Source organism: Octopus sinensis, linkage group LG28, assembly GCF_006345805.1.
Source record: "Octopus sinensis linkage group LG28, ASM634580v1, whole genome shotgun sequence".
Lineage (NCBI taxonomy): Eukaryota > Metazoa > Mollusca > Cephalopoda > Octopoda > Octopodidae > Octopus > Octopus sinensis.
This window is the reverse complement of record NC_043024.1, coordinates 4,472,620-4,498,480: the sequence shown is the minus strand read 5'-3', so window position 1 is coordinate 4,498,480 and position 25,861 is coordinate 4,472,620. Positions and strand designations below refer to the sequence as shown.

General features: G+C 37.4%; 1 protein-coding gene across 1 annotated transcript in view; it reads left to right on the top strand.

Moving 5' to 3' along the window:
* The window catches only part of LOC115225608 (zinc finger protein 675-like), a gene marked incomplete at its 5' end in the record, with an annotated part of 42,903 nt that extends 21,565 nt beyond the window's left edge, over positions 1–21,338 (top strand). The window contains one exon of the mRNA XM_036514740.1: positions 20,421–21,338. Within this exon, the coding sequence (XP_036370633.1) occupies positions 20,421–20,682 (262 nt within the window). The remainder of the gene's footprint in view (positions 1–20,420) is intronic.
* Between the last annotated feature and the right edge of the window lie 4,523 nt (positions 21,339–25,861).

The following is a 25,861-nucleotide window of genomic DNA, read 5'->3' as shown; positions in this document are numbered from 1 at the left end:
ATATAAGACATAGAATATGTTTAAAAGGTAGATATTCAAAAGTGCAAATTTATAACGCTTCTATTTTGCTAAATTGTAGAAGTATTAAACTTATCCAATCTCATCATTTTTAAGAAGTCTCTATCATAGAGTGGACACACGTATTGTAATAACAACTCCTAGACACACCAATGAAGCAGGAAAATCTGTGACAATTTATTAATGTAAACACAAAGACTGGTAGAACCAACTGCAGTACAGAAAAGGACATTACATGAATTTCATTGTGAACCCCCGGGGATGTCATGACTGTAAGCTTTGATGGGGAGTCATGTGTATTGGCCAGCAATGGACCGGGACATTCAAAATTTGGTAAAAATCATGTAGAGATTGTGCATTAGCAGCCAAGGCACCACCAGTGAAATACCAATTGTGGTCTGAGACGAAGAACACCTCGACCTCTCCAAGACTGACGAATGTGAAGATACTGTTGACTGTTTTCTTCGACTCCAGGGGATTGTTCATCATGAGTATGCTCCACCTGGTCAGACAGTAAACCAGGGGTTCTACTGTGACGTTTGCGGGATGCTATTCATTGGAAAGGGCCACAATTCGATGCCTCCAGGGAGTGACAATGCACCTGCCTATTCAGGTGGCAAAACAGGTGTAATATCTGTTTTTTCCAAAACAAAGTAAATAAAACACAAAAACACAAAGAAAGGATCGACTAGTCACGACTAGCAAGTGCGGATACGCAAGTGCGCGCACCGGGAGCACTCTTCTTAAGTAGTACCCTTTTAACTTACTCAACACATCGAAACAATCAGATATATGACATGACACATATATATGGTACATCTAGACTATGCTTGACAAGTGAATGGTGCATGCTACTTGATCATGATTGATAGCCTTACAAAGTGGTTGGAAGGATGTAGGTGCAGTCAACCTACCTTGAAGGCAACTATAACGTTCCTGCACAAATTCTTTTGCTCAGAAAGGTGTTTCGGACACCATCGAACAAGGGAACACAATTTACAGGATACCAGTTAAAGAAATCCTGCAAAATACATGTAGGCAAGTACGTCTACCCCACCCTACCACTCAAGGTCAAATGGGTAAGCAGAACGATTTATAGATACTTTCAAGCGAGCGCCAAATACAGGAAGGAACCAGTTCAGCAAGGATTAGGGGCTAACTAAATTCTTTTCAACAATAGCCATCAGCCATCATTTCTATATGTCGTCTCCAAATTTTTTTAATCTATTGGCATACGACATACGAAACTTCGCCATATTCCCCATTTTCTTATACAAATTATATTGTACTTTCCTGCATTTAACTTAAATAATCAAATTTACACGCCACAAAAAAGAGAAATTTTACCTAAACAAGATACAGATCTGACGATAACGAATATAGGAAATACCAAAAGTGCAATGAAATGTCTAAAGGAAAACAAACAGAATGAAAGTATTAAAATAACAGCCTGGATCTTTTCGGTTTGAACGGCAGTTTTTAACATAATTTCTAGGTAACTAAAAAATTTTAAATTTCGTATACTGGTAGAATGTGTTTATAAAATATTTTTTCTCTTGGCTTTATTGAGAAAATTCTATAGTTTGTAAGATATTTGTTGTTGTTTTTCTTCAATTTCTACAATTTCAACCAATCATTGACGTCTATTGAGGTAAATAAAAACATTCTGTGCCGTATGAATATGTCTCTCGTTTAAGAAACAGATTGGGTTTATTTACATTTGTGAAGAAAAAAAGATACCCTTTCCCTAACCCTAACCCTGAAACAGATTGAAATGCAATAGATCGTATTTGTTTAGTGAAATTCATTCTTTTAACAGGTATTACTTAATTAGAGTGGTCCAGGTGCGCGCACTCGCGCATCCGCTCTAGCTAGTCGTGACTAGTCGATCCTACAACGACTACGTAGGAAAGTAAATAAAACACAAAATACATAATTTTTTTTTACAGAAAGTAAATAAAACAAAAGCACAAAGGATCGACTAGTCACAACTAGCTAGCGCGGACATGCGAGTGCGCGCACCGGGACCACTCTTCTTAAGTAGTACCCTTTTAACTTACTCAACACATCGAAACAATCAGATATATGGCATGACACATATATAATAGAAATGTTTATATAAATATAATACTTACACAATAAATATATATATATGTGTATATACGCAGAGTGAGTCAACAAGGAAGGTGTGAGAAGAATATATTGTAGTGAAAACTGAACTCAGAGTGGACAAAGAGAGCTTCAAGAGAATTTCTTCCTCATTACAACAAACGTTAATTAATATTTTTCAGGTTCACATAATCAAAAATGCTGCATCTGTTTCTTTAAAAATTTAATTACCAATCGTGTATATATTTGATTGGGTTTTCTCTTAAATATCAGTTGTAAAGTGGAACCGATCAAGCAATAAAAATGCGTAAGAAACAGGAGCAAGAAAGCCTTTTACGAATTTATGTGAAGCACCTCAGCTCTTAATTAAAAACGGATATTAGAAATAGAGTCATTTCCCCTTGTCTGTTAATTGCTAAATCTTGTCAAGTGTAGTGGTCCCGGTTTCGCACACGCGAATTCGCGCGCGCGCGCTAGACGTACGTACTCGATACTCGAGATCCTACGAGGTGACTTGTGCGATTCGCGTTAACCCCCCCCTTTCTGCTTTTTAAGACAAAAAGGTGTTGGATTTCACTAAAAATATATGTGTGTGTGTGTGTATATATAACATTTTCAATTTTACACAAAAAAATTACATAGTCGCTTTCCTCGCGGATTTACAGATAAATGAATTAATTACTATTTTACAGAATAAAATTAATGAATTAATTATATAAATTAAATAATTCTTGAAAATTAATTAATATTAATATTTTTTGAACAAAGTAAATAATTTATAAAACTTGAATAATAATTTTTTTTACACAAACGCGAACGTATATAATTTGTGAAAATTTTATTTTTTTTACAGATGTATTTGGTAAACTTAATGAATTAATTTCTTCTCATCATCATCATCGTTTAACGTCCGTTCTCCATGCCAGCATGGGTTGGACGGTTCGACCGGGGATCTGGGAAGCCAGAAGGCTGCACCAGACTCCAGTCTTATCTGGCAATGTTTCTACAGCTGGATGCCCTTCCTAACGCCAACCACTCCGAGAGTGTAGTGGGTGCTTTTTACATGCCACCCGCACAGGTGCCAGGCGAAGCTGGCAACGTCCACGGTCGGATTGGTGCCAGTCGAGGCGGCTCTGGCATCGGCCACGATTCGGATAGTGCTTTTTACGTACCACCAGTCCAGGGGTCCTGGCATTTGCTGGGTGCCACACTTGCCCCAACATGTCTTCGCAAGCAAAGGAGGTTGGCATGGGTGCCTGTCGTGGGATGAGGTTCGATATCAATTTCGCTTGCCTCAACAGGTCTTTGTGTATAAATGTATAAATTTTTCGCACTAAATTCTTTCCGTAGAATTTATCAAAAAACGCGCAAAATTATTCCGTAGAATTTATCAAATTAAAAAACGCAAAATTAATATATTTTTTGAAATTGCAAATTATTTAGAATATAAAACAAATGAAGTTAAATTTTAAAAATAAATGTCATATACTTATACTCTGTAAGGTGCTGTGTTCACACTTCAATTTACTATTTTCTAGAAATGTTGCTTTTCTAATTGAAACAATTTTTCTCAATCTCCATTTAAAAGTCCATCATGTCCCTTGAGACATATCAAAATGAACAACTTTGAATTACGCGACGGCGGTGGTGGTGTGAGGTTCTAATTTTTTTGTCTAATTTTTTTAAGGGGGGGGGGGTTAACGCGCAGTGCGCGATTCGCGCAAGTCACCTCGTAGGATCTCGAGTATCTACGTCTGGCGCGAATTCGCGTGTGCCAAACCGGGACCACTACACTTGACAAGTACCTCTTTTCTATTCTGTTTCCTTGTTTACGAGAGAACCCAATTGAATATACACACGTTTGATAATTAACTGTGTACAGTATTCTTTATTAAATTCACCTGCAAAATATAAATCAACGTTTGCAATTAAAAATCTAGAAATTCTCTTGAAGCTGTCATTGTCCACTCAGACTCCAGTCCTCACCGCTTCATCATATTCTCACATTTTCCTCGGTGATTCTCTCTATATATATAAATATATTTCTACGTGAGTATTATATTTATTTAAGCATTTCTATTGTATATGTGTCATTTTACGTACATTTGCTTATTCTGACGTGTTGAATAATTAAATTAAAAGAATCTCACTAAACAAAGCCGAAATTATATGAAAGTAAGGCTGACATTCGAATACTTTTGTTTTATTTTCTTTTAGACGTTCCGTTCCAGTTTTGGTTATTTCTTACATTGCTTTGTGTCAGGGCAATACCTTGTTTACACAACATTTTCCTTTATTTTTGGCTTGTAAATCTAAGAATTTATTTAAATGCAGGGAAGTTACGATGTAATTTCTGAAAAATAGAGAATACATAAAAATTAGATTGTGCACTCGAAATACTGAAACGAAAAGAGGATGGTTCACATGGATCGGCATTTTTGGGAAACATTTAAAAAATGTCTTTATTTTTGCTAGTTCTTCTCCGTTATTACAATTTATAACTTATATATATATAAGAGGGGTACAAAGGAAGTCTTGTCAATAATTTGAAAAGGCAGAAAAGAAAAGAAAAATTAGGATGTGTATTGTGATGAAGAAAACGAACGATTTAAGTAAAATAAGAAAAACCATCTCAAATATATATATATATATAGATATATTCATGTTATTTTTTTTATTAATTACTTCAGAAATGCGGCAAGACTCCCCCCCCCCCGTTAAAATTTTTTTTTTTCGACACAACACCACTTTTTGACTGCAGGGAATACGACTCTGCAAAAAAATTGGCAAAATTTGGCATGTTTTAATTATCCACCACACCCCCATTTCCTTCATTTTTTTTTTTTACTTTCTTCAGAAGTTTTTTTTTTTTTGAAAATATGCAGAAAAATACGGAGATTATGATTCGGAAAAAAATTTCCGAAAACTTTTATAGAATTGTCTTCTTAAGAATTTTTTTTTCTAAATATGCAGAAAAATACATATATATTATGATGCGGAAAAAAATTTCAAAACATTTCTGTAGTTACGGTTAAGATTAGGGTTTTAGGGTTAAGGTTTTCGGATCAGTCTGTGGTAACATGACTCCCCATCAAAGGCTCAGTAGAACTGCTACAGATGTGACAGCACACATGAGCTTGAGAGAGGGCTGACCTCATGCACTTCTCATGAGGAATTCTGGAAGGAGCTTCGTGAGACCACTACTAAGACACTTCCGGAAAGAAAAAAAAAGCCACTGGAAAACCGATTATAGCAGTGACTCGATCAATTCCCAGGGATATCTGAAGAAGGAATTTTTATATTCCGAAATATTATATCAGACTATGGACGATTAAATTACAACGGTTATTATAGTCCGTTGTTGTGCCATTCAATGCATTATTTTTACGAACAGTGCGCAATGCTTCAAGCGAACTGCAATGTTCCCCTAAAGGTTCAGTCTTTGAAGTTGAAAACCTCTCCCTCTCCAAGACTGACGAATGTCGAGACACTGTTGACCGTTTTCTTCGACTCCAGGGGATTGTTCATCATGAGTATGCTCCACCTGGTCAGACAGTAAACCAGGAGTTCTACTGTGACGTTTGCGGGATGCTATTCATTGGAAAGGGCCACAATTCGATGCCTCTGGTGAGTGACAATGCACCTGCCTATTCAGGTGGCAAAACAGGTGTGATATCTGTGTTACTTGTTCCTTCTTGAGCCATGCCTGGCTCATAAGGGCTGGTTTCCTTAGTGTATAGATTCCCCACCTAGACAAGACGCTGGTCCGTCGAAGGTGAGCTGCAAGATGCAGGAGGAAAGAGTGAGAGAAAGATGTAGCGAAAGAGTCAGCAGAAGTTCGCCATTACCTTCTGCCGGAGCCACGTGGAGCTTAGGTGTTTCACTCATAAACACACGCATTGCTTGGTCTGAGATTTGAACCTGTGATCCCTCAACCATGGGTCCGTTGTTCTAACCGCTAGGCCATGTGCCTCCACATCTGTGTTGACAAAATAGAACTCCGAGGTGAAAACATTGGTCATCTAGGCCATGAACATTGGTGTGTGTGTGTGTGTGAGAGAGAAAGAGTGTGTGTGTCACAGATTTAATGTCCAGGAGTTGCTATTATAATTATTGAATCTGCTCGTAATTTATTAACTTTTGGGTAAGTTTATTAGTTTGAATGCAGGTTTACTTCTACAATCCATTAAAACAGAAATGGCATAAATTCGCATTTTTGAATATCTACCTTTTAAACCTATTCTATGCCTTATATTATTTTTTTCTATTCTTTCAGGAAATCACATGAAATTGGCTAAAAAGTATTTTTTACTTTTAAAGAATCATCAATATGTATCATGTTTGAAAGACTGCAAATATATTCTACAAATGTATAATCCTGCTTCTATAAAACGTTGCTCAGTTACATTAAATATTTCCTCTGAGAGAGAAAGCATTTCTTTTCTTCTGTGTCTGAAATGTGCAAGAGATAATTTTCTCTTTTAAATATACTTTGATGGATTTACAAAAGTATTTGCGACATTTTTAAATATTGGCATTGATCACATTTAGAAGAAATATAAGAGAAGTGATATTTGTTTGGAATAAACTATAAAAGCAAAAAGAAAAAAAATATTTGGTGAGAGAAATATTCTTGGATTGATTTTATTTTTTCTGAAGTGATGACAGAAGAATTAGGACAATCCTCACATGACTTCCCAGAAGAAAGTAAATTCAATGAACATAAACGAATTCATACAGGGGAGAAACTTTGTCCCTGTGATATCTGTGGTAAATCATTCTCTGACGGAGGCCGCGTAACTCAACACAAACGTATTCATACAGGGGAGAAACCATATCACTGTGATATCTGTGGTAAATCATTCTCTGATGGCAGCAGCTTTACCAAACACAAGCGTATTCATACTGGTGAGAAACGACATCACTGTGACATCTGTGGTAAATCTTTCCCTGAAAACTCTGGCTTAACTAAACACAAACGTATTCATACAGGAGAGAAACCATATCACTGTGATATCTGTGGTAAATCATTCTCTGACGGAGGCAGCTTAACTCGACACAAGCGTATTCATACTGGTGAGAAACGACATCACTGTGACATCTGTGGTAAATCTTTCCCTGAAAACTTTGGCTTAACTAAACACAAACGTATTCATACAGGCGAGAAACCATATCCCTGTGATATCTGTGGTAAATCATTCTCTGACAGAGGAAGCTTCACTAAACACCAACATATTCATTCAGGGAAGAAACCATATCACTGTGATATCTGTGGTAAATCCTACTCTGTAAATCATTATTTAACCCAACACAAACGGGTTCATTCAGGGGAGAACCCATATCAATGTGATATCTGTGGTAAATCATGCTCTAATGACTATATCTTAACTATACATAAACGTATTCATACAGGAGAGAAACCATATCCCTGTGATATATGTGGTAAATCATTCTCTGATGGCAGTAGCTTAACTCAACATACACGTATTCATACAAGGGAGAAACCATATCGCTGTGATATCTGTGGTAAATCATTCTCTCAAAGCAGCAGCTTAACGAATCACAAACGTGTTCATACAGGAGAGAAACCATATTCTTGTAATATCTGTGGTAAATCATTCTCTCAAAGATGTAGCTTAACACCACACATACGCATCCATACAGGAGAGAAACCATATTCCTGTGATATCTGTGGAAGATCATTCTCTCATAGCGGTAGCTTAACTACTCACAAATGGGTTCATACAGGAGAGAGTCCGTATTCTTGTGATATCTGTGGTAAATCATTCTCTGTTGGCCCTAGCTTAACTACTCACAAATGTGTTCATACAGGGGAGAAACCATATACCTGTGATATCTGTGGAAGATCATTCTCTGAAAGCAGCAGCTTAACTATACACAAGCGTATTCATACAGGGGCGGAACGATAACCTTGTAATATTTGTAGTAAATCATTCTCTCAGAACAGTGGCTTAATTCACCGCAACCGTATTCATACAGGGTAGAAACCATACCCCTGTGATAGCTGTGATAAGACCTTCTCTGGAAACAGTCACTTAACTATACACAAATGCATTCACACTCAAGAAAAATCAATTCACAGTGATATCTGTGGCAAATCATTTACACAAAATCATTTCTGATTTAAACAGAAGTCTTTCCTTATGAAGTGGGTCCATAACAGAGTGATATTTGTTGTATAACATTTCCACAGAATGACAATGGACGTATCTCATAAAGACATCCACAGAATATAGAAACTATATGAATGTGACATCTATAGCAAATCTTTGACATGAAATCATCCATTATTGAATCAAAAGAGCATTGACAGAGGAAGGAAAACCTATCACTGTGATGTTAAACCTGAATCATTCTTTCAAAATGGTGAATTGTTTGTACACAGTCCTATTAATATGAAAGATATAACTGTAACCTAAGCTATTTGTGCTAAATCAATCTATGAAAATGATCAATTATTGAAATGTAAATGCATTGATACAGAAGAGGAACCACGATGATGATGATCCTCATCATTTAACATTCTCCTATTCATGCTTCTGTGGATCAGATGGAATTCATTGATGGAGATTTAAAGGAAATCTTTTACATTTTTTCTCTACATGTAAATGTTTGTAATTCCTATTAGGAAGTGAAACACATGTAATGCTGAATAAATAATATCAAACTCTTCTCCATTGTCCTGATGTGTTTTTTTCTAAGGTCAAAAGAAAATTGCTTCCACCTCACCCCACCCCATGTTTTGGACCCATAAAAGGGTTTTGTAGCATATTATGAGGTCAGGGTAGTTGATTCCACACAAAAAATCTAACATTTTAAAAGTTTTTTCTTAGTGAAAATCATGCGGGAGTTAATTTAGAAATTTACCATAATGTTATTTAGCCTCAAATCAAACCTGATACAGCAAACGTATCATCAAAGACATTCCAGCCTTCAGCAAACTGTCTTTTGAGGGATAATCTAGGACATTACGTACAATGGGCGTGTGATTTAGATAGGGGGATACTTTGGCTGCTATTTTTAGCATATCGAGCGACCAGGCAGAGGCTCTCACATTGGTTCGATTGCGTGATGAGATTTTTTAACACATATAGGATCTTTTCGGTTTGAACGGCAGTTTTTTTAACATAATTCTAGGTAACTAAAAAATTTTAAACTTCGTATAATGGTAGAATGTGTTTATAAAACAGCTTTTTCTCTTGGCTTTATTGAGAAAATTCTACGGTTTGTAAGATATTTGTTGTTTTTTTTCTGAAATTTCAACCAATCAATGACGTCCATTGAGGTAAAAAAAAAAAAAACATTCTCTGCTGTATGAATATGTCCCTCGTTTAAGAAACAGATTGGGTTTATTTACATTTGTGAAGAAAAAGATGCCCTTTCCCCCAACCATAAACCTAAAATAGATTGAAATGCAATAGATCGATACTAGGGTCATAATTATGGGTGACAATTTCATATGACACCGCTAGAGTATAAAGACAAGACTTAGTTCCCCTTGTTGATTCTTCCTAATTTTGTTGCTCTGTATGCATGTGTATTGCTTGCTCAGTTCCACTTTACAACTGATATTTAAGAGAAAATCTAATTAAATTGACACGTAATTGGTAATTAAGTGTCTAAAGAAATAGATGCAGCATTTTTTTTATTATGTTGACCTGTTAAATATTAATATTCGTCGTAAAAATTCTCTTGAAGCTGTCACTGTCCACTCTAACTTTTCACTCATTCAACATATTCTCATATTTTCATCGTTGACTCTCTCTGAATATATATTACTATGTAAGTATATTTCTATTGTATATGTATCATATTACGTACGTCTGTTTGTTTCGATGTGTTGAGTAAGTTACAAGAAAGAATCTCACTAAACAAAGACGAAATAGCGGAGGTAAAGGGCATGGACCGCACCTACCTTAACCTAATTTTTTTGCGATGGAAACCTACTTTTTCAACTTCGGTGAGGCTGTTCTTTCAATACTTTCGTTGTGTTCTCCTTTACATTCAGATATTTCATTGCATCTTTCCTTATTTCCTATATTATTTGTTAACGTCCGATGGATACCTTGTGTAGATAACTTTTCTCTTTCTTCCTCACATGTAAATTCCGCGGGAAAATTACGATGTAATTTCTAAGACATGCGGAATGTATAAAAATACGAGTGTGCACTTGAAATACTGAAACGAAAAGTAAATATTGTATGCAGAAGAAATGGAACGGATTTTATTTAAAACCTAGGAAGTCTTTATTTCCGAAGGTTCTTCTCCATCATTACAACTTACAATTAATATCTATTTTTCAAAGGAATCTTTCTTTAAGCACCCAATGTAACCGCTTATCACATTTTTATTTTGGGGGAATTTTCAGAAAATTTCTGCTGTACATGCAAGGATTAAAACGGTTATGAAACCAACAAAGAAGGGAAAAGACCGATTGAAGAGCAATTTAGCTGTTATTTATCGCGCACCCCACGACCACCTGATACCTTCCGAGTTTCTTTCTCACTCTTACGTGCTAATGTTTTTCAATATCTTTATTCACATAAACACATTCAATGGTCCGTTGTTGGGATTTAAGGCATTATATATGAATTGCACTCTGTGTTTTTATGTTATTTTCAATTAATTACCTAAGTTATCCTTTTCTCTCTTCGTAATACATATATATTTAAATTCAAATTACGATGAACGTAAACAAACGAAGTTTGCTTTAGAAGCTTTGAGATGTCTTGGGAAGTTAAAGAAGTGATTTTAAATTCTCAAAAGCAGGATATTGCTAATAATATAGCCTGAACAGGATAAGCTACCCCTATTTTGCAGAAAAGTGTTGGCGGCCGGCTATGTAATTCGAACTCACACCTCCGTGATTACGCATCGCTGTATTTTTCACTCACCACGATAAACAATATTTCGTTGCGATGTAAAAAGGAAGGGAAACATTAATTGTAAGGTGTAAGAATTTAAAAGTAAAGAAGAAAAGGAGAATAATTTAATGTTAAAACTACATCATTTGCCCCCATTGAGAAGGATTGTCACCAATTTCCTTCTCCACCTCAACCAATAATTTTTCCTACATCAAAAATTCTCCACAAAAGATTTTGATGCTGTTAGTCATCCATACTGATTATTTACTGACTGTTATTCATGTTTCATGTTCCACAGAATATTGACATTAAGCTGCCTGTATGTGTGTTTTATATATTTATAAATGTACGGAAAGAGGCAGAGGAGGTGTGATATCTCTTTTACGACACGTGACTGAGATGAAAACATCAGATATCTAGTGTTATTGACATGTATATTGGTGTGTGTCTATGACAGACTTAATGTCCAGGAGATGTTATTATACTACATATGTCTACTCCCTGATATAAACTTCTTGAAAACAGAGAGATGGGATAAATTTAATAGTTCAGATAAAGAATTACTTCTAAAATCTTTGAAAACAGAAATGTCGTAAATTTACACTTTTTAATATCTGCCTTTTAAACATACTTGTCTTATATTATTACGCGTCGCTGTGTTTTTCACTCACCGCAATAAACAAAATTTCGTTGCGAAGTAAGAAGGAAGAGAAACATTAATTGTAAGGTGTAAGAATTTAAAAGTAAAGAAGAAAAGGAGAATAATTTAATGTTAAAACTACATCATTTGCCCCCATTGAGAAGGATTGTCACCAATTTCCTTCTCCACCTCAACCAATAATTTTTCCTACATCAAAAATTCTCCACAAAAGATTTTGATGCTGTTAGTCATCCATACTGATTATTTACTGACTGTTATTCATGTTTCATGTTCCACAGAATATTGACATTAAGCTGCCTGTATGTGTGTTTTATATATTTATAAATGTACGGAAAGAGGCAGAGGAGGTGTGATATCTCTTTTACGACACATGACTGAGATGAAAACATCAGATATCTAGTGTTATTGACATGTATATTGGTGTGTCTATGACAGACTTAATGTCCAGGAGATGTTATTATACTACATATGTCTACACCCTGATATAAACTTCTCGAAAATAGAGAGATGGGATAATTTTAATAGTTCAGATAAAGAATTCTTCTACAATTTATGAAAACAGAAATGTCGTAAATTTGCACTTTTGAATATCTGCCTTTTAAACATACTTTATGTCTTATATTATTTTTTCTATTCTTTCAGAAAAATCACATGAAATTGGCTAAAAAGTATTTTTTACTTTTAAAGAATCATCAATATGTATCATGTTTGAAAGACTCTGCAAAGATATTCTACAAACGTATAATCCTGCTTCTATAAAACATTGCTGAATTACAGTAAAATATTTCCTCTGAGAGAGAAAGCATTTCTTTACTTCTGTGTCTGAAATGTGCAAGAGATAATTTTCTCTTTTAAATATACTTTGATGGATTTACAAAGAATATTTGCAGCATTTTTCAATATTGGCATTGATCACGTTTAGAAGAAATATAAGAGAAGTGATATTTGTTTGGAATAAACTATAAAAGCAAAAAGAAGCAAAATATCCATATATTTTGGTGAGAGGAGAAATACTTTTGAAAAGTTGTTGATCTGTACAACTTGAAGAAGGTTCAGGTTTATTTTTCTTGAAGAGATGTCGGAAGAATTAAGAAAATCATCATATGACTGTGACATCTGCAAAGAGTCATTCTCAGAAGAAAGTAAATTCAATCAACACAAACAAATTCATATCGCTGTGATATTTGTGGTAAATCATTCTCTAATGACAGTAACTTAACTCGACACAAACGGGTTCATACAGGTGAGAAACCATATCACTGTGATATCTGTGGTAAATCATTCTCTAATGACAGTAACTTAACTTGACACAAACGGGTTCATACAGCTGAGAAACCATATCACTGTGATATCTGTGGTGAATCATTCTCTAATGAGAGTAACTTAACTCGACACAAATGGGTTCATACAGGAGAGAAACCATATCCCTGTGATATCTGTGGTAAATCATTCTCAGAAAGCAGTAAATTAAGGAAACACAAATGTATTCATACAGGCGAGAAACCATATCGCTGTGATATCTGTGGTGAATCATTCTCTCATAGTGGTAGCTTATCTACTCACAAGCGTATTCATACGGGGGAGAAACCTTATCACTGTGATATCTGTGGTGAATCATTCTCAGAAAGCAGCAGCTTAACTAAACACAAGCGTATTCATACAGGGGAGAAACCATATACATGTGATATCTGTGGAAGATCATTCTCTGTTGGAAGTAGCTTAACTAAACACAAGCGTATTCATACAGGAGAGAAACCATATCACTGTGATATCTGTGGTGAATCATTCTCAGAAAGCAGCAGCTTATCTAAACACAAGCGTATTCATACAGGGGAGAAACCATATCACTGTGATATCTGTGGTGAATCATTCTCAGTAAGCAGCAGCTTAACTAAACACAAGCGTATTCATACAGGAGAGAAGCCTTATTCCTGTGATATCTGTGGTAAATCATTCTCAGAAAGCAGTAAATTAACGAAACACAAACGTATTCATACAGGGGAGAAACCATACCCCTGTGATAGCTGTGGTAAGACGTTCTCTGGAAACAGTCACTTAACTATACACAAATGCATTCACACTCAAGAAAAATCAATTCACAGTGATATCTGTGGCAAATCATTTACACAAAATCATTTCTGATTTAAACAAGTCTTTCTTTATGAAGTGGGTCCATAACACAGTGATATTTGTTGTACAACATTTCCTCAGAAGGACAAAGGACGTATCTTATAAAGACATCCACAGAATATAGAAACGATATGAATGTGACATCTATGGTAAATCTTTGACATGAAATCATCCATTATTGAATCAAAAGAGCATTGACAGAGGAAGGAAAACATATCACTGTGATGTTAAACCTGAATCATTCTTTCAAAATGGTGAATTGTTTGTTCACAGTCCTGTTAATATGAAGAATATGCCATACCCTAAGATATCTGATAATAATCAATTATAACATAAATGAATTCAAATAGAAGAGGAACCATATCACTACGATGATGATGATCCTCATCATTTAACATTCACTTTTACATTCTTCTATAGATCAGATTGAATTCATTGATACCTTCCCTGTTTCCAAGCAAGGAAATATTTTCCCTGGTGAGACATATTTTACACAGAAGACTGGAAATGAACAACTACACAAGTATGACGGTCATGATGGCCATTTACGGACACCACATAATATCTGGACAAGGGTGCACACACACACACTTATGTATGTCTGAAGATTTTCTTATAGGAAATATCTTACATGTTTTCTACACATCTAATAGTTTGTAATTCCTATTAGGAAATGAAACACATGTAATGCTGAATAAATAATATCAAACTTTTCTCCACTGTCCTTATGTGTTATGTAATTACTCTGCAAAAAATATCATCCAGACCGCCCACAAAAATAATATATATGTATACCGTAAATCCTTGAGTATAATCTGCATTTTTTTCCTAAAATTTATTGATCAAAATCCCGAGTGCGTACTATATACAAGGTTAAAAATGAAAAATATTTTCTAAGCAATGTCTGAGTCTCTATTTTGCTGTCAGGCGCGAAAATACCTCAAACTAAGCCTGAAAGCAATGAAGTCATAAAATAATCATCCATAACTTGCAATAAGCAACATTTATTAAAATAAAAGTATTCAGAATAACATGTAACAAAAACAATTTGCAAACATATTTACATTCCCATATAACAGTTAAAAACATCACCATTATTGTATTACGCATGCGTGGAAGTGTTTGTTTGACTAGGTGCTGCTGGCTTAATGACGCACGACTCAAGTTAGAGAAGGGGTGTGTATTATACACAAGGTTTAGGTTTAGGTGTTATACTCAAGGGCGGACTATACTTGAGGATTTACAGTATATATATATATATATAGTAACCAGCTTGTTTGTGGTTAAAGTTGGTGTGCATCAGGGATCTGTGTTGTCACCATTGTTGTTTGCAAAAGTGGTTGATGTGGAGAAGGAGAGTGCAAGAAAGAGACTGTAAATGGAGATACTGTATGCAGATGACCTTGTTTTGATGAGAGAGAAGTTTTGGAAATGGAAGGAGGCATTTGAAAGCAAGGGTTTGAAGGTAAACCTTGGGAAAACAAAGGTGATAGTGAGTGAGGTGCAAGGAGAAGTGTTGGTGAGTAAGGTGGATCCATGTGGGAGGAGGGTAATGGCAAATGCAGTGTTGTGTATGACATGTGATAACATTGGAAAAATCCACATTTTTCATTAAAAAAATTAGGACCTGGGTTTGCACTCCCTTAGCAAATTTTGTTGCTGGGCCACTGTTCATATGTGTAGGTTAAATCTGTAAAAGAAGAAAACGAGATTTCACATGCACACATGAAGCTTGTAAGAACAAATATTGAATCCTTTCGGTTTGAACGGTAGTTTATTCTAGTGGTGTCATATGAAATTGTCACCCATAATTATGACCCTAGTATCGATCTATTGCATTTTAATCTATTTTAGGGTTAGGGGTGGCGGGAAGGGTATCTTTTTTTCTTCACAAATGTAAATAAACCCAATCTGTTTCTTAAACGAGGGACATATTCATACGGCACAGAATGTTTTTTTACCTCAATAGATGTCATTGATTTGTTGAAATTGCAGAAATTGAAGAAAAAGAACAATATCTTACAAACTATAGAATTTTCTCAATAAAGCCAAGAGAAAAAGATGTTTTATAAACAGATTCTACCAGTATATGAAGTTTAAAAGTGTTTAGTTGCGTGGAAATTATTTTTAAAAACTGCTGTTCAAACCGAAAAGATCCCAAATATTTAAGGCTTTTTTCACCAAGTTTAAAATGCAACACACACACACAAGAAGAAGCACGCAGTTGACAAGACAACACGTGCTCACGGAAACTAACGGAAAGTTGGTTTTAGTGTCTACTCAAAACGAATGATTACACGTTTTTTATGTTGACCCGAAAAATATGAATTAACGTTTGTTGTAAAGAGTAAGAAATTCTCTTGAAGCTATCATTGTCCACTCTGACTTTAGTTCTAACCACTTCAACATATTCTCACATCTTCGTTGACTCTCTCTCTCTTCGCATATGCATTACTATGTAAGTATTATATTTATATAAACATTTCTATTGTATATGTGTCATATATATATATTTCTTTACTACCAACAAGGGGCTAAACATAGAGGGGTCAAACAAGGACAGACAAACGGATTAAGTCGATTACACCCTCTCCAGTGCGTAATTGGTACTTATTTAATTGACCCCAAAAGGATGATAGGCAAAGTCGACCTCGCCGGAATTTGAACTCAGAACGTAGCGGCAGACGAAAATACCTATTTTTTTTATTACCCACAAGGGGCTAAACACAGAGGGGACAAACAAGAACAGACAAACGGATTGAGTCGATTACATCGACTCCAGTGCGTAACTGGTACTTAATTTATCCACCCGGAAAGGATGAAAGGCAAAGTCGACCTCGGCGGAATTTGAACTCAGAACCTAGCGGCAGACGAATTACCTATATCTTTACTACCCACAAGGAGCTAAACATAGAGGAAACAAACAAGGACAGACAAAGGGATTAAGTCGATTACACCGACTCCAGTGCGTAACTGGTACTTAATTTATCGAACCCGAAAGGATGAACGGCAACGTCGACCTCGGCGGAATTTGAACCCAGAACATACCGGCAGACGAAATACCGCTGAGCATTTCGCCCGGCGTGCTAACGGTTCTGCCAGCTCAATATACATCTGATTGTTTGGATGTGGTGAGTAAGTTAAAAGAAAGAATCTCCCCAAACAAACACGAAATTATAGGAAAGTAAGGCTATTATTTTAATACTTTCATTGTGTTGTCGCTTTCTTTTAGACATCTCACTGCATTTTTGGTTATTTTTCTATATTTGTTAACGTCAGATCATTATCGTGTTTAGATAACATTTTCTCTGTGTTTCTGACATGTAAATTTGACAATAATTAAGTTAATTGCAAGAAAATTCCGATGTAATTTGTAACCAAAAAATGGGGAACGTGTAAAAGTACGAGTGTGCACTTGAAATACTGAAACGAAAAGGCACTATCGTCTACAGAAAAAATTAAATGGCTCTGTATTGAATCACTACAAAGTACCCAATTTGACCAACAATAAAAATCCGTTTATATAATCTTTTAATTAAAAACTAGTCGTCAATACATTAAAACGTGGCGGAGTTATGATGTAAGTACGTGCAAACCCCGATTCTAACTTTTTTCTAATTTTTACAAATTTTTTCGTTTGTCTTCTGCGTAATGGAATTAATACGATTATGCAAAAGAAAGAATAAAAGAAAAATTTTTTAACCAACTCCCTCCATCCTAATTCCAAAACTTTCCACTGTTTTTCTTTTTTAATTCGTAGTTTTAACTGGTGAACCTCATGAGGGTGCTTGGTTTGTTTCAGCGCACCACCCGTTATAACGCTGTAACCTTGCTGCCGTGCCTCAATAGTTTTTGGTGGGGTTCCACAGCGCCCCAAAATTTGCAAACAAAGGAGGTGAATTCGTTTCTTTTTTTACCTTGTTTTAAATACTTCAAAATCCAAATTGCCTAAATATGGGCCGAAATTTTTATGCGTGCTAGAAACGGTTTAAAATATGCACACCTATGTTTAAAGTGCTGGCAAGTTTGCATGACAACTATTTTTTTCCTCAAATGAAAGGCGTGACCTCTAGGACAAAATTCCTCATCTTATAAAACGTGGCCCCAGTAGACCCGAATGAAATCGGGTTATATTAGCCAAAATGTGAAAAAATGGGGCTGGAAGGGGATTAAAATTTAAATGAGCGAGTGTTTAGGAATACTCTGTTACATCAAGGTAAAAAATTTGCGCCAGCCTTTTAATCGTCAATGTGTTGCCGTCCATGATGAAGAAGTTTTGAATGCTTGCCATGGTGAGTCTACTGTCGTGAGAAAGAATCACTTCAATACTTGGTGTTTACGAATTTTCTTTTACATCAAGTTCAAAATTTTACGCCAGCCGTTAAACTGTCAATACGTTGCTGTCCGTCGTTAAGAAATGCCAGCCATGGTGACTCTACTATCCTCAGATTCTATCCCTTCAAACTTTGGTTTCCAATATTTTATTATTTTTATTCAGCTGGCAAGTTCGTCTGTCCCTTTTAAATGTTAGTGTTTTGCTGTCTGCCTTGAAGAAGACCTCTCCGTTGCCACTGCCTGATATTTATGATTGATCTTTCTAAATATTTTATTTCTCAACTTACTCAAGATCTTTTGTTGTTTATAAATGGGAGAGAGATAGATAAAGATAGAGAGTAAGAGAAAGCAAAAGAAAAGAAAAGTAAGATAGTGGGAAAGTGGGAGAGAATCAAAGAGGGAGAATTATCATCATCATCATCATTAAACGGCCGTTTTCCGTGCTAGCACGGGTTGGACAGTGTGACCAGGGTCTGGGAAGCCAGGAGGCTGCACCAGGATCCAGTCTGATCTGGCAGTGTTTCTACAGGTGGATGACCTTCCTAACGCCAACCACTCTGTGAGTGTAGTGGGTGCTTTCTCGTGCCGCTGGCACAGGTGCCAGGGGGTCTCGTAGCGGCAACGATCGGTTGGTGCTTTTTACGTGCCACCGGCTGAGAAGCCAGTCATGGCGACGCTGCAATCGGCCACGTTCGGATGGTGCTTTTTACATGCTGAAAGGAAGCAACAGAAAGTAACAACCACACTATTACCCGCGCGTAGAGCGGGTCACCTTCAGCTAGTATAAATATATATATGAAGTGCTTAGCAGTATTTTGTCTGTCTTTACGTTCTCAGTTCAAATTCCGCCAAGGTCGATTTTGCCCTTCATCCTTTCGGGGTCGATAAGTTAAGTACGAGTTGTGTACTGGGATCAATCTAATTGATTGGCCCTTCCTCAAAAACTTCGAGCTTTGTGCCTGAGAGTAGAAAAGAATGTTGATTCTTTACTGACTTTTTTTCATGTTTCAAGTTCCGCAGAATTTTGATATTAAGCTGCCCGTATCTATGTATCTATGTATTTACGAATGTACAGAATGAGGCAGAGGAGGAGTGATGTCTATGTTACCAAACAAAGCTGTGTTAATACGACACATGACTGAGGTGAAACCATCAGATATCTAGTGTCATTGACATGTATATTGGTGTGTGTCTAGGACAGACGCAATGTCCAGGAGGTGTTATTACGATAGATATGTCTGTGATATAAACCTCTCGAAAATAGAGAGATGGGATGAATTTAAAGGTTCAGATAAAAAATTACTTCTATTATTTATGAAAACAGAAATGTCGTAAATTTTCACTTTTGAATATCTGCCTTTTAAACATGCTTGATGTCTTATATTATTTTTTCTATTCTTTCAGAAAATCACATGAAATTGGCTAAAAAGTATTTTTTACTTTTGAAGAATCATCAATATGTATCATGTTTGAAAGACTCTGCAAAGATATTCTACAAACGTATAATCCTGCTTCTAGAAAACATTGCTGAGTTACAGTAAAATATTTCTTGAGAGAGAGAGAGAAAGCATTTCTTACTTCTGTGTCTGAAATGTGCAAGAGATAATTTTCTCTTCTAAATATACTTCGATAGATTTACAAAGAATATTTGCAACATTTTTCAATATTGTCATTGATCACGTTTAGAAGAAATATAAGGGAAGTAATATTTGTTTGGAATAAACTATAAAAGCAAAAAGAAGCAAAATATCCATAAATTTTGGTGAGAGAAGAAATATTTTTGAAAAGTTGTTGATCTGTACAACTTGAAGTTTCAGTTTTATTTTTCCTGAAGAAATATCGGAAGAATTAAGAGAATCATCATATGACTGTGACATCTGCAAAGAGTCATTCTTAGACGAAAGTAAATTCAATCAACACAAACAAATTCATGCAGGGGAGAAACCATATCACTGTGATATCTGTGGTAAATCATTCTTAAATGGCAGTCACTTAACACGACACATACGTATTCATACAGGGGAGAGACCATATCCCTGTGATATCTGTGTCAAATCTTTCTCCGAAAGCAGCAGCTTAACTAAACACAAGCGTATTCATACAGGGGAGAAACCATATCACTGTAGTATCTGTGGTAAATCATTCTCTAAAAGTAGTAACTTAACAGACCACAAATGCATTCATACAGGGGAGAAGCCGTATCGTTGTGATATCTGTGGTAAATCATTCTCTCGTACTGATAGCTTAGATATTCACAAGATTATCCATACAGGAGAAAGAAATTACCACTGTGATATCTGTGGTAAATCATTCTATGAGGGCAGCAGCTTAACTACACACAAATTAATTCATACAGGGGAGAAACCATATCGCTGTGATATCTGTGGTAAATCTTTCTCTGAAAGCAGCAGCTTAACTAAACACAAGCGTATTCACACAAGGGAGAAACCATATCACTGTGATATCTGTGGTAAATCACTTCCTGATGGTAGTAACTTAGCTTCTCACAAGTGTATTCATACAGGTGAGGAACCGTATCACTGATATCTGCAGTAAATCATTCTCATAAAATCATCACTTAATTAAACACAAGTCCATTCGTTATGCAAAGGATCCATAGCACAGTGACATTCCGTCAGAAGGTCAAGCTTGGACCTTATAAAGAACTCTACACATGATAGAAACTATATGAATGTGACATCTATAGCAAATCTTTGACATGAAATCATCCATTATTGAATCAAAAGAGCATTGACAGAGGAAGGAAAACATATCACTGTGATGTTAAACCTGAATCATTCTTTCAAAATGGTGAATTGTTTGTACACAGTCCTATTAATATGAAAGATACAACTGTAACCTAAGCTATTTGTGCTAAATCAATCTATGAAAATGGATCAATTATTGAAATGTAAATGCATTCATACAGAAGAGGAACCACGATGATGATGATCCTCATCATTTAACATTCTCCTATTCATGCTTCTGTGGATCAGATGGAATTCATTGATGGAGATTTTCTACATCTGGGTACCTTTCTTGTGACCAATCCTCACCTGTTTCCAAGCAAGGAAATATTTTCCCTGGTGAGACATATTTTACGCAGAGGACTGGAAGTGAACAACTGCACAAGTATGACGGTCATGATGTCCCTTTACGAACATCACATAATATCTGGACAAGGGTACATACACACACACATGCACGTTGAAAGATTTTCTTAAAGGAAATCTTTTACATTTTTTCTCTACGTGTAAATGTTTGTAATTCCTATTAGGAAATGAAACACATGTAATGCTGAATAAATAATATCAAACTCTTCTCCATTGTCCTAATGTGTTTTTTTCTAAGGTAAAAAAAAATGGCTTCCACCTCACCCCACCCCGTCTTTTGGACCCTTAACAGGGTTTTGTAGCATATTATGAGGTCAGGGTAGTTGATTCCTCGCAAAAAATCTAACATTTTGATTATTTTCTTAGTGAAAATCATGCGGGAGTTAATTTAGAAATTTACCATAATGTTATTTAGCCTCAAATCAAACCTGATACAGCAAACGTATCATCAAAGACATTCCAGCCTTCAGCAAACTGTCTTTTGAGGGATAATCTAGGACATTACGTACAATGGGCATGTGATTTAGATAGGGGGATACTTTGGCTGCTATTTTTAGCATGATCGATTGCGTGATGACCGATAGAATAAGTACTGGGCTTACAAAGAATAAGTCCCGGAGTCGATTTGCTCGACTAAAGGCGGTGCTCCAGCATGGCCGCAGTCAAATGACTGAAACAAGAAAAGAATAAAAGAGAAGAATAAAGAGTATATATATATATATAATATATAGATATATAATATATATATATATATGTAAATATAATATATATAATATATATATATATAATATATATATATATATGAATATGTGAATTATTAAAAATTTCCATATGTGCAGCCAAACATAAAAGATTCGGCAGGATTGGTAATAATGACAATAATAATAATTTATGAGACAGAATTATCAAAGAAACATCTTTCACAAAATCCCAAATCTATAAAGTAGAGCCGCAATTCTTTAAAGACGGGAGTTAGTTCCCCTTGTTGACTTTCATCTGCGTTTTGAGAAATTTGCTGCCTTTTGTTGAGAGAGTTCGATTTTTTGCTCATCGTTGTTTGTGTTAATTGAACGGTGCCCGTTGTGTAACGGTGATTTTCGCCCTACGGGGCGGAAAGTTCTGTGTTTAAAATTGTTATTGCCTTCGAGGTGATTTTTGAAACATTTTTGAGAAATGGATTTCGACTTGGCGTCGAAGAGTGATTTTCCCGCGATGGGAGCAGGTGAATTGGAGGACACTGAGGTAACAAAACAGTCTTTTTCGGCCGCGGTGGGCGGAACCATGATGGACGTTGAATTCGGGATCGAGCAACTGTTCGAATTTGGGAACTTTGTAAAAGTGGAGGGAAGCGAAATCAAACTTGTACCGTCGCAAGCGAAGGTGCAAGAAGTAGGGGAAAAAACAGTTATATACAAGGTGTATAGCTGCAAAGAGGGAAAAGTTATGGACGTTAGAAGCGAGATGGTCGAGAAGTGCTTGTCCCCGGTGTGGGACAGGATTCGCCATGTCGTTCGAGGTGCTCGCAGCGCCGCTGTTGAAGCACATTTTGACTCGGCTGAGGTGGCGAGGGAGGTGTCATCAATGACCCTGAAAAATGATGATATCATGTTGCTGCCCTCGTATATGGGAGGAGGAACAGCTGAACTGCTAGTAGAGGACATACCGAGAGGGTATGACATGATGTGGGTGGCAGCGGCGGTCCTGCACAATGTAGAGCGGGAGGTTTCGATTCTGCAGATGAGAGGGAAGGAGGAGGTGCGCTGGAGGGGACAGACGCTGGAACTCCTCGTTCAGGCAGAAAACAAGATATTGGAGAACCTGCCCGATAGGATATTTAACGAGGATGGAACGTCCATGAGAGTGTCAGTGGAGGGACGCAGACCTAGGTGCTTTAAATGTGGCGAGAAGGGTCACGTCCGCTCGAACTGCTTAAAAAAAAAGAAAACCAACGAAGCCCCTCCTCAAAGTGCATCAAACACTGAAGGGGAGAAGGCGGAAAAAGAACACAAGACGACGACAAGCAAAGAAACAGAAACGGAGGATTGTATCGAACAAATGGATTACACACAGGTGACACACAAAAGAAAAAAAGATAACACCCTGGACTCCCCTCCCCAAACAAGGAAAAAATCAGCAAGCACCGCAGACATACATACAAAGCAAATTCCCCAGCCCTACCCCCACGGCACTGTATTCATTGGAAAACAGTTCGCCAAGCCCCTCCCCATAAAACAAGATGTGAAAAAGTCTTTAAAAAAAAATGATAAGATCATAGCATTTGATGAAAAAAACGAGAGGGTATATAAATACTTTAAATTTTCCAAATTTAAACTATTTAGCAAGGCTACAGACACAAAAGCAACTTCGCAAAAATAAAGGAAGACGAGTGGAAGGAGGAAATATTACAAGAACATCTGAAGAATAGACTGATAAGAGATGTAACGAAGGAAGTACTGGAGGGTAAACTTGTTATAACCCCGGCAACCACACCTACCCAGAGCCCGGTGGCAACGCCGGTTAAGAGCCCTGCAGCTACGACCACAAGGGAGGAAGAAGGGGAAGCGGGCAGATTTAAACTGTCATGCTCCCTTTCTCAACCGTAAGTTCATTTATTTTTTCTCTCACCGACAATGGCTAAGCTGGGCTGTGTGAATGTACGTGGAATGAGGACGAAATGGAAACAAATTTGTTTCCTGAACGACCTCACGACACATGGAGTGGACATAGCTATTGCAACCGAGTCCAAGATGAACGAGGCCCAAGCGTTCTCGCCTCTTCTAAATGGGTTCGAGAAATTTATTTCTCCTAGCCGAGGAAGAGGCAGAGGCGTGGCAGTCCTTATCAGGAAGAGCTTGGACTTGCAGGTAAGTACTGTCTTTCTGGACCCAGAAGGCAGGCTGGTTGTTCTGGATGTGACCCACGTAAGTAAACAGTCCTTCAGGTTGGTAGCTGTCTACGCTCCGAATGAGTGTAGACAGACGGGTTTTTTCGGAACCTGGAGCCCTTTTTAGCGACGTCGAAAACGATAGTCTTAGTAGGGGACTTTAACACTGTCCTTGAAGCGCGGGTCGACAGTGTTGGCTCAACCAATAGGAAGGGGAACCCTAGCCTCAAGGGTCTACTAGAGAGCTTTGATCTAGTGGACCGTTACCGACTGGATGAGCCGAGCGTTCCACAGTGGACGTGGAGTAACAACGACGGCTCACACAGATCGTATTTAGATAGGATATTCGTTAAGAAAAGAGATAAGGATACGTTTAGTTGTCCACAGTTTCACATTGTGCCTTACACGGATCACAAATTTGTGACGTGTAGGATGCAATTAGACAAGTGTCATAGACAGGGACCCGGGTAGGGTATGGAAGCTGAACAAGGCTATTTTGAATTGTGAAGACTTCCGTACCAGATTAAGGTGTTAGTACAGAGGGCATTGTGTGGCACCATCATTAACAATAGATGGTGGCACTCCCTCAAAAGAGCCATTCGTTCAGAGTCCATTAGAATTAGCAATCAGCTAAGGTTAGATAGGTCTAGGATAGAGGACGATTTAATTAAGAATCTAAACGAGGCAATGGAAGCTGGCTCTGCATCCGGAGTGATGGCGGCAAGGACGGTATTGTACCGTCACCTTAACTCCAAACACGAAGGTTGCAGAGTCAGAGCTAAGCTACGCGCTGGGAAACGAGAAGGTATTAACGTTGCCGGATGGGCCCGTCGAGTAGAGAGTCAGAGAGGTAACAAAGCCTCAATCAAGTCTTTAACTGACGAACAGGGACAAAAGATCTATGGACAGGAGGAGATGCAAAAGTTTCTTCACCAGCATTTCACCCGCGTGTTCGGGGGTGGTGTGGCGCCGGAGCGGGGGAGGACCTTAAAGGACTTCCTAGCCGGCGGACCGCGGCTCTCGGGGCGTGAGGTGGAGTGCTGTGAAGAAGCGATCACTCCCGCGGAGATAGAGGGGATACTGGCCGGGGAGAAGTCGCCGGGGTTGGATGGTCTGCCCTACGAGTTTTACCAAAGTATGCCGGACTTGTTCGGGGGAATATTGGCAGGCGTCTACACGAACTGGCAGCATAATGGGAGAATTCCCAGTTCTGTAAGCCGGGGAGTGGTGACGCTAATCCAGAAAGACCCGAGCAAGGGGGATAACATTAGTAACTACAGGCCCATAACTCTACTTAATGTAGAGTTAAAGATTTTGGCCAAGGTGTTGGCAAAAAGGTTGACGGTTGTCGTGGAGAAACTTGTAGGGAGAGCACAGACATGTGCAATTCCAGGCAGGTCGATCCAGGACAATCTTCACCTTATACGCTACACCTTAGATAGGGTGGGTAAATTAACCGGCAAGGGCGGGGTAATGGTCCATTTAGACCAAAGTAAAGCGTTCGATAGGGCAGACCATGAGTACCTGGCGACGGTCCTCGAAGCGGCTGGACTGGGCCCTGAATTTCGCGGGTGGATCTCCGCTATGTATAGCGGCATCAAGTCCACCGTCCAGATAAACGGTTACCTAACGGAACCGTTTTCGATCGAATGTTCAGTTCGTCAAGGGTGCCCCTTGTCACCACTTTTGTACGTGTTGGCTCTTGAGCCATTGCTGCGAAAGTTGG